The 15801-nt window shown below is 45.2% G+C and overlaps 1 protein-coding gene across 1 annotated transcript in view; it reads right to left on the bottom strand.

Annotated features, from left to right (window-relative positions):
* The window catches only part of LOC140731981 (cryptochrome-1-like), a 200038-nt gene that overhangs the window by 165558 nt on the left and 18679 nt on the right, over positions 1-15801 (bottom strand). The window contains exons 3-4 of the mRNA XM_073054031.1: positions 1587-1729; positions 592-776 (exon numbers count right to left, since the gene is read on the bottom strand). Coding sequence (XP_072910132.1) covers positions 592-776; positions 1587-1729 — 328 coding nt within the window. The remainder of the gene's footprint in view (positions 1-591; positions 777-1586; positions 1730-15801) is intronic.

Raw genomic sequence — 15801 nt, 5'->3', positions numbered from 1 at the left:
GGCCAACAAACAACCAAGGTACAAAAGACAGCAAACTGGGCAAATACAACAGGTAAGTAAGTAAATAAATAGATAAATAAATAAATAGACAGACAAACAATGAATATTGAGAACATGAGAGGAAGAGTCCTTGAAAGTGAGTCCATAAGTTGTGGGAACAGTTCAGTGATGGGGTGGTTGAAGTTGAGTGAAGTTATCCCCTCTGGTTCAAGAGCCAGATGGTTGAGGGGTAATAACTGTTCCTGAACCTAGTGGTGTGAGCCCTGAAGCTCCTGTACCTCCTTCCTGATGGCAGCAGCAAGAAGAAAGCATGGCCTATAGTGGGACCAGAGGGCACAGCCTCAGAATAGGAAGATGTCCGTTTGGAACAGAGATGAGGAGGAATTTCTTTAGCCAGAGAGTAGAGAATCTGTGGACTTCATTGCCACAGGCGGCTGTGGGGGCCAAGTCATTGGGTATATTTAAAGTGGGTTCTTGATTAGGATATGAGGAAAAGGTAGCAGAATAGGATTGAGACTTATGGCCTACTGGTAGATTGACAGAAAGGCAAAAGATCATTCTCAACAACAGAGTGCATACAGTCAGGCATACCAAGTTCTTCCAGTGATGGGACTCCATATTTTTCATTGTGCTCATCGAGCACCAGTATTGTGCATTTCCCAATAGTTCCTTGATCGATTGTTTCTACAGGTGCCTCCGGTGGATCTATCTGGCTGATCAGTGTCTGGAATCGTTTGTAGGTTAATGGTGGTTGTCCTTCATTCAACTCAATTATTCTGCAAAAATAACATGAACATAGCAAAAATAATCCACAACTGGGTCCACATTCATTTTATCTGATCTGTCGATACTTAACTTGAAAGTCAATTATCTGCTCTACATAAACTCAGACTTAAATTTATTGTCATTCTATCTCTACCATGGGTACCAGCCTCCAGAGCATTCAGAACACCTTCAGAAGGCAATGTCTCAAAAAAAATGGGACATCCACCATCACACAGGACATGCCCTCTTCTCGTTGCTACCATCAGGGAGGATGCACAGGAGCCTGAAGGCACACACTCAACATTTCAGGAACAGCTTCTTTCCCTCTGCCATCAAATTTCTGAATGGACATTGAACACATGAACACGACCTCAGTAATTTTTTCCCTCTCTTTTTGCACTACTGAATCACACACGTGTGTGAGTGTGCGTGCATACACCCACACACTTATTGTAATTACTTTGTATTGCAGTGTACTGCTGCTGCAGATTAACAGACTTCATGGTGTAGGCCAGTGACAATAAACCAGACTCTGATTCAGTCAACCGTGCAAGGTAAGGAGTGAGTGTGAGAGGGACAGAGAGAGAGGGGGGAAATAAATAAATAAGGAACGGGGTAAGAAAGGGAGGAGGGGCATTAGCAGATGTTAGAGAAATCAATGTTCATGCCATCAGGTTGGTGGCTACCCAGATGGAATATCAGGTGTTGTTCCTCCACCCTGAGTGTGGCTGACATTCCATTTATTCTGCCCCCTTGTTCAATGTTAACTTTACAATATCATTTAATTCTCTACATCTGTGTAAATATTTAGTTGCACATACTTGTCCAAATCGTACAACGTGTGTGAAATCTTGACGATGACCTCCACTCCAGCTTCACTGGCCAGCTTCCTGATGGCTGCATCGCGTTCCTTGCCAAATGGCTCAGAATCGTACTCGAACGTTAAACGATTGATGTTCCATTTCTGTCGCATGACAATTTGAAAGGGTCGTTAGTGAACAATAAATACAAAAATAAAAGTTCAAAATTATATTTTTTGAACAATCTGCTACAGGAATTACAAGGCATCTGAATGCAAGTTCCTGAAGACTGCTTCGGGGATCATTGCTGTTTCTCTTCTATCCAGAGATATTTATCAGGAGCACTGTAAATGCAGGGTCCTTAGCATTGTCAGCGATCCCTCCCATCCGTCTAACAATCCCTTTGACCTCACCCCCCCCCCCCCCCCACCACTATCAGGCAGGAGGTACCGCAGCATTAGGATAAGGACCGTTAGACCATCAGACATCGAAGCAGAATTAGGCCATCTGGCCCATCAAGTCTGCTCCACCATTCAATCATGACTGATCCTTTCTTTTATCTCCTTGTCAACCCAGTTCTTGGCCTTCTCCCCGTAACCCTTGATGCCATATCTAATCAAGAAGCTATCAATCTCTGCCTTAAATACACCCAATGACCTGGCCTCGACAGCTGCATGTGGCAACAAATTCCACAAATTCACCACCCTCCGGCTTAAGAAATGTCTCTGCATCTCTGTTTTAAATGGACGCCTCACTATCCTGAGGCTGTGGCCTCTTGTCCCAGACTCTCCCACCATGGGAAACATCCTTTCCACATCTACTCTGTCTAGGCCTTTCAACATTCGAAAGGTTTCAATGAGATCCCCTTTATCCATCTAAATTTCCAGTGAGTACAGACCCAGAACTATCAAACATTCCTTGTATGATAAACCCTTCATTCCTGGAATCATCCCTGTGAACCTCCTCTAGAACCTCTGCAATGCCAGCACATCTCTTCGTAGATGAGGGAACCAAAACTGTTCACGATACTCAAGGTGAGGCCTCGCCAGTGCCTTATAAAGCCTCAGCATCACATCCCTGCTCTTGTATTCTAGACCTCTTGAAATGAATGCTAACATGGCATTTGCCTTCCTCACCACTGACTCTACCTGCAAGTTAACCTTCAGGGTGTTCTGCACAAGGACTCCCAAGTCCCTCTGCATCTCAGATTCCTGGATTTTCTCCCTTAGTCTGCACATTTATTTCTACTACCAAGGTGCACGTTCATGCATTTTCCAACAACTTTTGAGTTGAAGTGAAACTACCTTTTTCACCGAGGCCACAAGCCTCCCGAACTCCCTGCCACTACCCAGGTCCCATCACAGAGGAAACACCAGCAGCGTTATACCGTTTACTTTTTAAACTTGTATCATATATGTACCTTATTATATGCTAATTTACTAGTGGGAATATTACTTCATGTGTAAGTTTATGTACTGTGCTGTGCACCTTGGTCCTGTGGAACTTGGTTTAGTTTGGCAGTACACACATGCACAGTTGACTGACAATAAACTAGAACTTGAACTTGACTTTCAAGACTTTAAACACTTAATTCCTGAAATGTGCATTTTTAAAAATCTTGCCCAATAAGTGCTGATTCCTTAAGGTTGGACAACCAGGTCCAGCAAATGGCCTCCACATGTGGCTTTGCTACTAATCCTGGCAGAACCATTTCTACTGACAGGAGAAGGAGCAAAGGCAGGTTACTGGCACAAAGTACTCTGCAGATGCTGGGGTCAAAGCAACAGGCACAACACACTGGGGGAACTCAGCAGGTCGGGTAGCATCCGTGGAAATGAACAGTCAACGTTTCGGGCTGAAACCCTTCGTCAGGACTGAGGAGGGGTCTCGGCCCAAAACATTGACTGTTCGTTTCCATGGATGCTGCCCGACCTGCTGAGTTCCTCCAGCTTGTCGTACGTGTTACCAGCACCTTAAAACCAGTCGCTTCGGGCAGATGGGGCTCATCAGCTGTGGTTGGCAGCTCATCTGGAAGGAAAACTCTGATCTCAAACCTCTGCTGCCTTGTGGCTCTGCTCACTGATGGGGAAGGTTTCGGGAGTAAGCCCTGAGGAAAAATCTGGAGCTGGACCTTGTTGTAGGGTTTGGGGGCTTGTGTGCCTCAATGACCTGGAGAGCTACGTTGGTTGGAGTCAGGGCTTTATGCTACCCATGCCAAACAGGTCAAAGGGTGGAGGTCGACTAAGAGTGGTCCACTGGACCTCCAGGTTCGGGGGTTCAGCTCAGGACTAACAACCCTGACTGGCAAAACAAAATTGTTACGGAAACAGCAATGAAGAATCCTTCTCCATCTGAGGTATTCCTGAGTACCCACTCGGGTTTTGCATGAATGACAGGAGTGAAAAATCAAAAGAAAGCTACTGACACAATGAGGGATTCCCTGAACACCACCTGCTGCCCTGAATGCCAGTGTGATGGGCAGTAAACAAGTTAACTGTTGACCTGGTGACCAGCAAAAGAGTTAAAAGTAAAAACTGGAACCAATTTGAATTAGAAACCTTTTCAAAATTCTTTGAATATTTAAAATATGTTTCTAGCTCTATAGTTGGTTTAACCAAGATTTTTTTTTAAAATCAATTACAATTGTTCGGTACTATCCACAACATACATACATCCAGCACAGTACAGGCCCTTCGGCCCAAGATGTTGTGCCGACCTTTTAACCTACTCAAAGGTCAATCTAACCCTCCCCTCCCCCATAACCCTCCCATTTTTTGACCATCCTTGTGCCTTTCTAAGAGTTTTTTTTTAATGTCCCTAATGGGTCCCTGGCTTTGGCTCGATGGATTTTAGTGGACCTTTTGAAAGATTAGAACAATTTATGCAAGAAATGTGCATCAGTTTTGTTCCAATTGGTAACAAACTAGGGTGAAAGACATGAGAGGAATTACGTTTCTGGGTACTCCATGTCAGACTGATGCTTCAGTGGTCAGTTTAGATATTCAAATTCAAGTTTAACTATCACTCAACCATACGTGAGTGCCCATGTAAACAGTCAAATGAAAGCTCATATAGCACGTATAAGATAGCAGTAAAGTACAGTGACACAGCAGTATACAGCCCAAACCCCTGAATCCACAAATACTGCTGGCAAGAGCAAGTCAGGGAAAAAGCAATCCAGCGTGCCTTCCACAGAGTGAACACTGGAGGGCAGCACCGACACTGACATGGAGGCCACACCACACCACCCCCAACCAACACTTCCCACCTGGGCAGCTGCAAACAGGCAACACCGTGGCATGAGGCCTAGTTGACACAACTGAGGCCAGGCAGCTCTTTCGCCATCGTTCCCGCCAACAGACCGGTGAACTGGTCTTGCAGAATTCCACGTTACCAATGTCCAACAAGGAAAACATCTAAGACAGTCACTTGCCGTTGGACGACACACTGACTCTGACTCCTTTCTGTAGCAGGCAGCAATGCTGAGTCCAGCTCCTCCCGTTTCTTCACCAACGAGTTCTCACTAACTTGTAGTACTTTAAGTTCTCAATGTCCAGCAAGGTCTTGCGATTGTAAAAATACATTTTGAAAAAAAGAAAATACCAGCTTTGGTTGGCTCTGTGGAGGCCACTGCAATGTTACCAGAATCCAGAAGAGAGTTTTGTTTCAAGTCATGCAAAAAGGTGGCTGCAAAGTGATTTGATCCAGCAAATATCAAAGGTGTTATATTCTACCTCAGTAAGGCAGGTACCTGCACTCCTGGTAGAAGCAGATGATGGGATAATGCTTCACCAATTACAAAGGGATTTCTCCAGGGTCCAACACCTCGTCACCATGACAAGGCTTGTGAGTTCCTGAGTTACCAAGTGCGATACCGTCTGGAGCTTGGCCAGGTAAACGGGGAGGGTCCAGACAAAGAGCGATCCAATCAAGAACTCAATGGTGGAGCTGGTGGAAGATGAAGACACGTCACAACGGCCATGAAGACAGATGAATCCTGCAGCAGTGAAGGGCCCCCAGTCATCTTGCGTTCCACGCCACTGGACCCTGATCGTGTGGAGGCTGCCCATGCATCAGCCACCCAACGTTAAACAAAGTCATGGACAGACATTCTCCAGTAAGCCATTGCCCACACTGCAACACAATATGTGGATCCCAGATCGGCTTCTAAAGCCACCTTAAAACCCACTAACAGACAACCCCTTAGGAGAGCATCATGCTCGAATCGAGTGATTGGACAACTACTCCTATGGCCGTCAGCCTTTAAAACATAAGAGCAAAATGAGTCCACTTGGGCCACTGAGTCGATTCTGCCATTCCATCATGGCTGATTTATTACCCCTTTCAATCACACTTCTCTCCGTAACCTTTGATGCTCTTCCTAATCAAGAACCTATCAACTTCTGCTTGAAATACACCCAATGACATGGACTCAGCAATCGTATGTGGCAATGAATTCCACAGATTCACTTACCTCTGGCTACAGAATTCCTCCTCTCTTTTCTAAACAGACTTCCCTCTACTGTGCTCTCTGGTCCTATACTCGCCCACTATAGGAAATATCCACTCTCTCGAGACCTTTCATAGTTTCAATGAGATGCCTCCTATTCTTCTAAACTCCCAGCAAGTACAAGCCCACAGTCATCAAATCCTCCTCATTCATTAACCATTTCATTCCTGCAATAGGTCGCTTGCACCTCCTCTGGACCCTCTCCAATGCCAGCAAATCTTTTCGTAGATAAGGAGCCAGGAACTATTCACTATAGTCCAAGTGTGATCTGACCAATGCTTTTTAAAGCATCAGCACCATATCCTGTTTTTGTATTCTAGTCCTCTCGAAATGAATGCCAACATTGCATTTGCCTTCAGTACCACTGACTGAGCCAGCAAATTAAGCTTCAGGGAATCCTGCACGAGGACTCCGAAGACCCTTTGTACCTCCGATTTTACTCAGACACTGGCTAAAATACCAGTGGCCTCATCTCTAATCCATACGGAATTGCCTTGGTGGCTTTGGAAAACTTTTAACAGAGGGATCAATAGTTATATTGACTATAGTGATCAAAATGATGTGAAGAGCTGGGACAAGTGTTGTAAAAGCATATGTGACCCATGACTGCGATTCCACAGGATATGTCCAAGATTCAAGATCGGTTAATATCATACCAGTACACAAGTATAAAGGAGAATGAGATAATGGTCACTCTGGATGCAGCCAAAAAAAAGTACAACACAATAAGGTTAAAAAAACTCAAAAAGACAGCTTATATACAGATTAATTGTATGCCCATAAAGTGACTCTAGACACGTGAGTGTCTGTACATAAGGTGACTGACAGGAAATGATAAAGTAGTGGTGGTTAGGGGTGTGGAGAGGTGGTTAGTGGGTGGAGGTATTGATCAGCCTTACTGCTTGGGGAAGGTAATTGTTTTTGAGTCTGGTGGTCCTGGCGTGGATGCTATGTAGCCTCCTCCCTGATGGGAGTGGGACAAACAGTCCATGAGCAGGGTGAGTGGGATCCTTCACAATGTTACTGGCTCTTTTCCGGAACCTTTCTGTATAAAGTCCTTGATGATGGGTAGGCTGGTGCTGCTGATACACTGGGCAGGTTTGACCACCCGTCGTAGGGCCTTCTGTCCACCACAGAGCAGTTTCCGTACCAAGCAGTGACTCGCTCTACTGTGCATCTGTAGAATGGTGTGAGTATGGATGTGCGAAGTCCAGCTCTCTTCAGCCTCCTCAAAGGAGAGACGTTGGTGATCCTTCCTGACTGTGTAGGATGTGATCTGGGACCATGAGAGGTTGTGAGTGATGGGCCCTCCCAGGAGTTTGAAGCTGCTCACAGTTTCCACTGCTGTGCTGCTGAGGAAAGGAGGGGTATCTTTGCTGGAGGCTCACAGGAGTAATTCTGGAGCCAACAAGATTGAAAGTTCAGGACAAAAGAGAGAAATCACCCCCACAGCCAATGCCACTTATAAAGTACTAACATATGAGGCCCTCCGTTGGTTGGGGTTGACCATGGATGCTGCATCCTAGCTGTCTATGTGAAATGCAGGCCAGGGCAGTACAACATGGAGAGAAGCTGTTGCCCATATGGCAGGCTCCCCCTCCCCATGCAGCTGATGAATCCTAAGGAACAACAGAGACTGATACAGTTTGGCACCAGCAACATCGCAGGAGTTGGCACTCAGTGTTGACCTCAATGTGGAACTGCCTGAGGGACTCCAGCTCCAGATTCCCCCCACCCCCGGGTTTACTCCCGAAGCTCTCCCCGTGAGTGGGTGTAGCTGCAAGGCAGCAGAGGTTTGAGGTCAGAGATTTCCTTCTCCCAGATGAGCTGCCAACCACGGCTGACGAACACCATCTACCCAAAGCGACTGGGCTTAAGGTGCCAGTAACCTGCCTTTGCCCTGCTCCTGTCAGTAGAAACGGTTCTGCCGGGCTTAGTCACTAAGCCACACGTGGAGGGCAGGAGCTGGTCTGGGTTGTCAGAGGCTATTTGAGGCTCACACCATCGGGAGCATTTAGCAAATAGTGGGACCTTATCTCAAATCCTCCCACCTCGACCCAGCGCCTGGCCATGACAACATTAAGCAACCAGTTGATCGTGACAGAAAGATGGAGCAGAAAGGTGTGCAGCTAAAGGGATCATGTAGGAGGGCTTTCAACTTGTGGGGACTGAAACTGGTTCTGGGACCAAAGCTTGCTCCAAAAGCTGCTGTGGCCAGGTTCCCCACCCTCTTTCTAACAACCCTCTATAGGAGCACCGAGAACATCCTGCCCGACTGCTTCACTGTGTGGTACGGAAGCTGCAAGGCACAAGACTCTGCAGAGGATAGTAAAGACCGCCGAGAGGATTATTGTGGGCTCCCTCCCCCTATTTGTGACATTTACCGGGAGCGTTGCAGGCAAAGGGCCCAAAGGATCCCTGGCACCCCCCCGACCCACTACCATCAGGAAGGAGGTTCATCAGGACTAGGACTGCCAGACTGGGTATCAGCTTCCTCCCTCAGGCTGTGAGACTAATGAACACCCTGCCAGCACCGAGGTCTTGTCACTAGGACAGTGTTTATTTGTACAGAATTTTGAATTATACTTTATCAACTTATTTACGGTAACATTTTGTTGTATGTGCTGTGTGTGATATACGTTTTGTGGGTACACTGTGGTTGGGAGGAACATTGTTTCGTTTGGTTGTATACATGTGCTGTCAGATGACAGTAAACTTGAACTTAATCTGCACAAGGATGGAAATCGGGACGGAGACTCAGCCAGGGCCGACAAGGTGCTGAAAGGATTAGATGAGAAACAAATAGCACAGCATTAAATGGAATCAGACCAAGGGTACGTGAAGATCTAAGAGCTTTATCGTGCACGTGTATGAAGACACGAAACCTACTCAGTGAGAGTGTATTTATAGGTTACTTTGCATACAGGCGATACCGTTCAAAGTGCTTTACAGATATAAAACACAAATATGAAAATAAAAGACAAAAAGACATTAGTTAAATAAATAGGTTTTGAGCTGGTGTTTAAATGGTTGAGTTGCTGCATAAAATAGCCTTTAATTATGATATTGTGGCAATTACAAGGACTTAGCTCGACATAGGACAGGACTGACATCTAAATATTCTTGATACAAGATGCTTAGGGAAAACAGAAATGAAAGTGAATGTGGTGCTGCACTGCAGATTTGATAAAGAGAATACTACACGACTAGTAAGTATTCAATAATATCTAGTAGGGTCCCTGCAGCGCAGGAGAATGAGGGGAGATTTCATTGAGGTATACAAAGTTACGAGGGCTATAGACAAGGTAAATTGAAGCAAGGCTTTTTCCACTGAGGTTGGGTGAGACTTGAACTAGAGGTCATGGGTTAGGAGTGAAAGGCGAAATGTTTAAGGGGAACATGACGTGATCTTCTTCACTCAGAGGGTGGTTGGAGTGTAGAACGAGCTGCCAGCAGAAGTAATGGATTTGGGTTTGATTTCAACATCTAAGAGAAGTTTGGAAAGGTACATGAATTGGAGGGATATCGAGGGCTGTGGTCCAGGTGCAGGTCGATGGGACTAAGTAGATTAATGGGACTAAGTCAGCATGGACTAGATGGGCCAAAGAGTCTGTTTCTGTGTTGTCATAGTCTGTGACTCTATACAACTTCTGGGTGTGTTGTGGAGTGACATTAATGGCAAAAATCTGCAGGGAAATTAGAGAGAAGGATTATTTAGGCAACAATGAGGAAAATGTACTACAGGTTGTCCTCCAGGTTATAAGATATAGGATACAGGAGCAGATTTAGGCCATTTGGCCCTTTGAGTCTGTTCTACTATTTCATCACAGCTCATCCATTTTCCCTCTCAGCCCCAATTTCCTGCCTTCTCCCTGTATCCATTCAGGCCCTGACCAATCAAGAATCTATCAATCTCTGCCTTAAATATACATACAGACTTCAGAGCTGTCTGTGACAACAAAATCCACAGATTCACCACTCTCTGGCTAAAGAAATTCCTCCTCATCCCCATTCCAAAAGGACACTCCTCTACTCTGAGGCTGTGTCCTCTGGTCTTAAACTCTCCCACCACAGGAAACAACCTCTCCACATCCACTCCATCAAGGCTTTTCACCATTCAATGAGGTCATCCCTCATTCTTCTGAATTCCAGTGAGCACAGGCCCAGAGCCAAATGTTCTTCATAGGTCAAGCCATTCAATCCTGGAATCATTTTCATGAACCTCCTTTCAACCCTCTCCATGTTTCAGGAGATCTTTTTTAAGATAAGAGGCCTAATCTGCTCACAATACTCCGTTAGGCCTCACCAGTGTTTTATAAAGTCTTAACATTACATCGTTGCTTTTATATTCTAGACCTTTTGAAATGAATGCTAACATTGCGTCTGCCTTCCTCACCACCGACTCAACCTGTAAATTAACCTTTATGAAGCCTGCACAAGGACTCCCAGTCCCTTTGCACCTCAGATTTTTGTATTTTCTCTCCATTTAGAAACCAGTCAACCCTTTCATTTCTTCTACCAGAGTGCATGACCATACACTTCCCGACACTGTATTCCATCTGCCATTTCTTTGCCCATTCTCCTAATCTGCCTAAATCCTTCTAGTAGCCTAATTCTTCAAAACTATCTGTCCCTCCACCTATCTTTGTATTGTCTGCAAACTTTACAAAAAGCCATCAATTCCATCATCCAAATCAATATAATGTAAAAAGAACTGGTTCCAACCCAGAGCTCTGTGGAACACCACTCGTCACTGGCAGACAACCAGAACAGGCTCCCTTTATTCCCGCTTATTGCCTCCTGCCAATCAGCCACTGTTTTATCCATGCAGGAAACTTTCCTGTAATACCATGGACTCGTAACTTGTAAAGCAGCCTCCAAGCCTCCAACATCAACTGATTCTCCTTCATCTATCCTACTTGTTATTTCTTCAAATAGTTCCATCAGATTTATCAGGCATGATTTTCCCTTGAGGAGACCATGTTGACTATGGCCTATTTTATCATGTGCCTCCAAGTAACTTGAAACTACACCCTTAACAATTAACTCCAACGTCTTCCCAACACTGAGGTCAGACTGACTGGCCTATAGTTTCCTTTCTTCTGCCTCTCTCCCTTCTTGAATAGTGAGTGACATTTACAATTTTCCAGTCTTCAGGAACCATTCCAAGTGATTCTTGAAAGATCATTACCAATGCCTTCACAATCTCTTCAGCCACCTCTCTCAGAACTCCAGGGTGTACACCATCTGGTCCAGGTGACTTATCTACCTGCAGACCTTTCAGTTTCTCAAGAACCTTCTCCCTAGGAATGGTAATTTCACACACTTCATGACCCCTGACACCTGGAACTTCCTCCATACTGTTAGTGTCTTCCACAGTGAAAACTGATGCAAAAGTTTTTCCACCAGTTCCTGGTTCCCCATTACTACCTCCCCAGCATCAGTGAAGTGGTCTGATATCACTCTTGCCCCTCTTTGACACAGTTCTGCTCCTAAAATCAGTTCAGCATCCTAACAGCCTACGAGCTGGAATTGCGGCCAATGGGCGGAGTTCCAACACGCTAGAAGCTGCCACTGCCTCAGAACAGACAAATCCATTCAAGTAGTGTCGCAGACATCCATTCTTACAGCACGTGGGAGGGGAGGGTTAGATTAACCTCAGCATGTTAAAAGGCTGGCACTACGTCATGGGCTGAAGGGCCTGTACTGTAATGTTCTATCCACAGGCTGTACAGAAATGAGTTTGTAAATTCAGCCTGCTCCATCATGGACACTAGTCTCCCCAGCATCGAGGACATCTTCAAAAGGCATCTCAAAGAGGTGGTATCCATCACCCAGGCCATGCTCTCTTCTTGCTGCTGCCATCAGGAAGAAAGCACAGGAGCCTCAGGAACCACTCCACCAGATTCAGGAACAGTTATTACCCCTCAACCACCAAACTCCCAAAATGGCCTCAACTCATGTCTAGATGTTACCACGAGTTGTGGTGTCATCTCCCTGGCTAAATGCATTTTGTCTGGAAAAGACAATGTTCCAACCATTTTCTCAGAGGATAACTGCACCGGAGGTTTGCCCTCTCACCTCTCTCCTTACTGATCATGCATTAGCAGAAGGTTCTTCCTTTACCATTTCTGCTTCAAGTTGACCAAGAGAATCAGTACATCTTCCTCTGTATGAGTGTGAGCAATTTTTTGTTGTTGTTTAAGATCAAAGAAGCCTTCCTTGGCTTTTTTGATAACTTCCAAAGCTGGGACATGTATACCAGCATTCTGATTTCCATGTTTAATTATTTAAAAAATCATCCTTATCTCCTTGTGGGAAACTACTTGTCCCATGATTTAGAGATACAGCACAATAAGCGGCCCTTCTGGCCCAACGAATCCACCCAAATACACCCATCTGACCAATTAACCTACTAGCCAGCACGTCTTTGGAATGTTGGAGGAAATTCGAGCATCAGTGAACCCACGCAGTCACGGGGAGAATGTACAAACTCTTCACAGACAGCGGCAGGAACTGAACCTGGCTCTAGAGTCATGCAAGGAAGAGTGATCCTTGATCATTGGGCTTGGGCTAATTATGGACAAAGCCATCTCGAGTACAAATACTCAGCTGGAAGAACTATTGTTTACTGAGTGCCAAATTGGATTGAACTATGAGCAACTCTTGAGAGGAAATGGTTTGGGTCCAGGCCAAGCAGAACAAACAAACCAAAAATCTCCTAGATGATGAAAGAGATTCAAGTTCTTTGAAACCCAAGGAATGGACGATGAGAGCACATTATAACCTTGGAGATTGGGATGTACAGCAGATGTCAGTTTAAAAATTAAGACCTTAAGACAGAGGAGCAAAGTTATGCTATTCTGCCCAGAGTCTGCTCTACCACCCCATCATCGTTGATTTATTATCCCTCTCAACCCTTTTTCCTGCCTTCTCCCTGCACCTTTTGACACCCTGACTAACCAAGAACCTATCTGCTTTAAATGCACCCAATGACTTGGCCTCCATGGCTGTCTGTGGCAATGGATTCCACAGACTCACCACCCTCTGGCTAAAGAAATGCCTCCTCATCTCCGTTCTAATGGGCATCCCTCTGTCCTGAAGCTGTGCCCTCCAATCTTAGACTCGCCCACTACAGGAAACATCCTCTTCACATCCACTCCATCTAGACTATTCAATAGGTTTCAATGAGATCCCACCCTCATTCTTCCAAACGGCAGAGAGTACAGGCCCAGAGCGCCTCATAAATTAACCCTTTCATTCCCAGAATCATTCTTGTGAACCTCCTCTGGAACCTTTCCTATTGCCAAAGAGAGATGAGGCCAAATACAGACACATCACGCACAACACATGCAGTTACAATCCAGCACGTACACTCACAGAACAGTACCAACACAAGTCCCCGGGTGGCATGGCCTGAAGGTTGGTAGGTTGGCATAAAGTGTGAGGAGCACGCTAATGTAACAACAGTATAGTGTTACTGACACTACTGAGGGCTGGTAAAGGTAAAGAGAGGAACAAGAGACAGCAAAGGGAATCAAGACGACTTCGGGACAAATGAACGGCACAAGGGGGGATTATACACATTTATGGAGAATAAAAAAAAGATGAATGGAGGTCTTAAGTTAAGTATTCTTCATCTGTCTGTGCAAGAGAAGACATTTATGTAGAGATGCACCACGGATCAGGCACTTCTGCTCCTTTGAGCCACACTGCCCAGCACCCACCGATATAATCACAGGATAATTTACAATGAGTCCTGAACCGGACTGTGGGAGGAAACCCAGTGTCCAGGACCTAGTAAAATCATGATGGTTGGGGTAATGGTCAAGAGGAAAACTGATAAACAGAAAATAAGAGACTATTCCGCCCTTTTAGATTGGCAACAGGCACCATGATACAGTGAAAAGTTTGCCTTGCATACTGTCCATACAGATCATATCATTACACACTGCACTTTGTTTTAAAGGTTTATCAATTATCAAAGTACAGAACTCTGAAATCATTCAATTCTCCAGGTATCTATGAAACCAAAGAAGAGGAAAGGCAGCTCGATCATCAAACTCCAAATCCCATCTGCCCATAAAAAAACAAAAACTGAACAGATTCATCAACCCCTAAATCCCTCCTCCCACACTGAAAACAACAAACAAAACAGATCAGACACATCAACCCCCAAATCCTCCTCCCCAAAGCAAGTTAGAGTAAGGTAAAACAATAATAATGCAGATTGATATGTAACGGTCACAGAGAAAGTGCAGATCATAACCAGGCAGATTTTGATGAAGAAAGTTGATAAGGTTATTAAAGGCAGAGAGAAGTCTGGTTTAATATGTGCACAGGTTTCCGAAGTATGGGATACAGAACCCGGGGTTTAATAAATTACGCTTTCTAAGACCGAACAAATAAGGTCTAATCCAAACACCGGTTCAGCTCCAGCCCCTGTACAGCTGCAAATTGCTTAGCGGAATGGCCTTGCACAAGAGGGACTTTGGTTATGTAGACAGACTGAAGGGATTTCAAATTCAGGTTTAATTGTCAACTATTCACATGTATACAGCTAAACAAAACATTGCTCCTGCGGGGCCAAGGTGTAAAACACACAGTCACACACAGCTCGTGTAGTTACAATCCAGCACATACACTCACAGAATAGTATCAGCACAAGTCCCTGAGTGACACGGCCTGGATATTGACATAAAGTGTGAGGAGCGTGATTGTGTAAGACAGTACCTCGTTACTGGCAACAGTGACCGGTGCAGGATGAGAGGGTGTCTGTGAGTTAGGGAGTGGGAAGGGGACACAGGGTGGCAGGGCACTCAGACTGTGTACTGGGGGGCAGCAGAGTGTTAAAAAGCCTAACAGCCTGGCTGCTACCCAGGCTCTTAACCTGCTGTACTCTTTGTTCTCTTTAGAGAAGCTTGAAAGGAGAAGTGTTAGATGTGTATACAATCAGAATAGAGAACGATTCTCCCCTCCCACCTTGGCAACAGGATGAAGGAACAGAAAATACATAATCATGGCAAATTGGTGAAGAAAGAAACCTTTTCCAGCGCAGTACTCACAACACACAATCCACTGCCTGGAAACAAATTCAATTGTCATTTTCATAAAGGCAGCATAATAGGCTGAGGAACAAAAGGTTCCGCGGCTCTGGAGAAAAACTGATGAACTGAGAGCTGACATGCCCTTTTGTGTTGTGAAGGTTCGAAAGGCCAAACAAGCATAATCACTGTCAGGATAAACTGCTGGAGAATACTGATCACCTAACGTGAGCAAAGACTGGAAGTGGCCAATTGCAACAAATCGGAATCACCTGTGGTTTAGAAACATAGAAAACCTACAGCACAATACAGGCCCTTTGGCCCACAAAGCTGTACTGAACATGTCCTTACCTTAGAAATTACCTAGGGTTACCCATAGTCCTCTATTTTTCTAAGCTCCATGTACCTATCCAAGAGTCTCTTAAAAGATTCTATCGTATTCGTCTCCACCACCATTGCCGGCAGCCCATTCCACGCACTCACCACTCTCTGCGTAGAAAACTTACCCCTGTCATCTCCTCTGTACCCGCTTCCAAGCACTTTAAAACTGTGTCCTCTCATTCTAGCCATTTCAGTCCTGGGAAAAAGCCTCTGACGATCAATGCCTCCCATCATCTTATACACCTCTATCAGGTCACCTCATATCCTCCGTTGCTTCAAGGAAAAAAGGCCGAGTTCACTC

This window comes from Hemitrygon akajei, chromosome 8 (genome assembly GCF_048418815.1).
Source record: "Hemitrygon akajei chromosome 8, sHemAka1.3, whole genome shotgun sequence".
Taxonomy (NCBI): domain Eukaryota; kingdom Metazoa; phylum Chordata; class Chondrichthyes; order Myliobatiformes; family Dasyatidae; genus Hemitrygon; species Hemitrygon akajei.
Note: the sequence above shows the minus strand (reverse complement) of the source record. Positions and strands in the feature narration are given on the sequence as shown.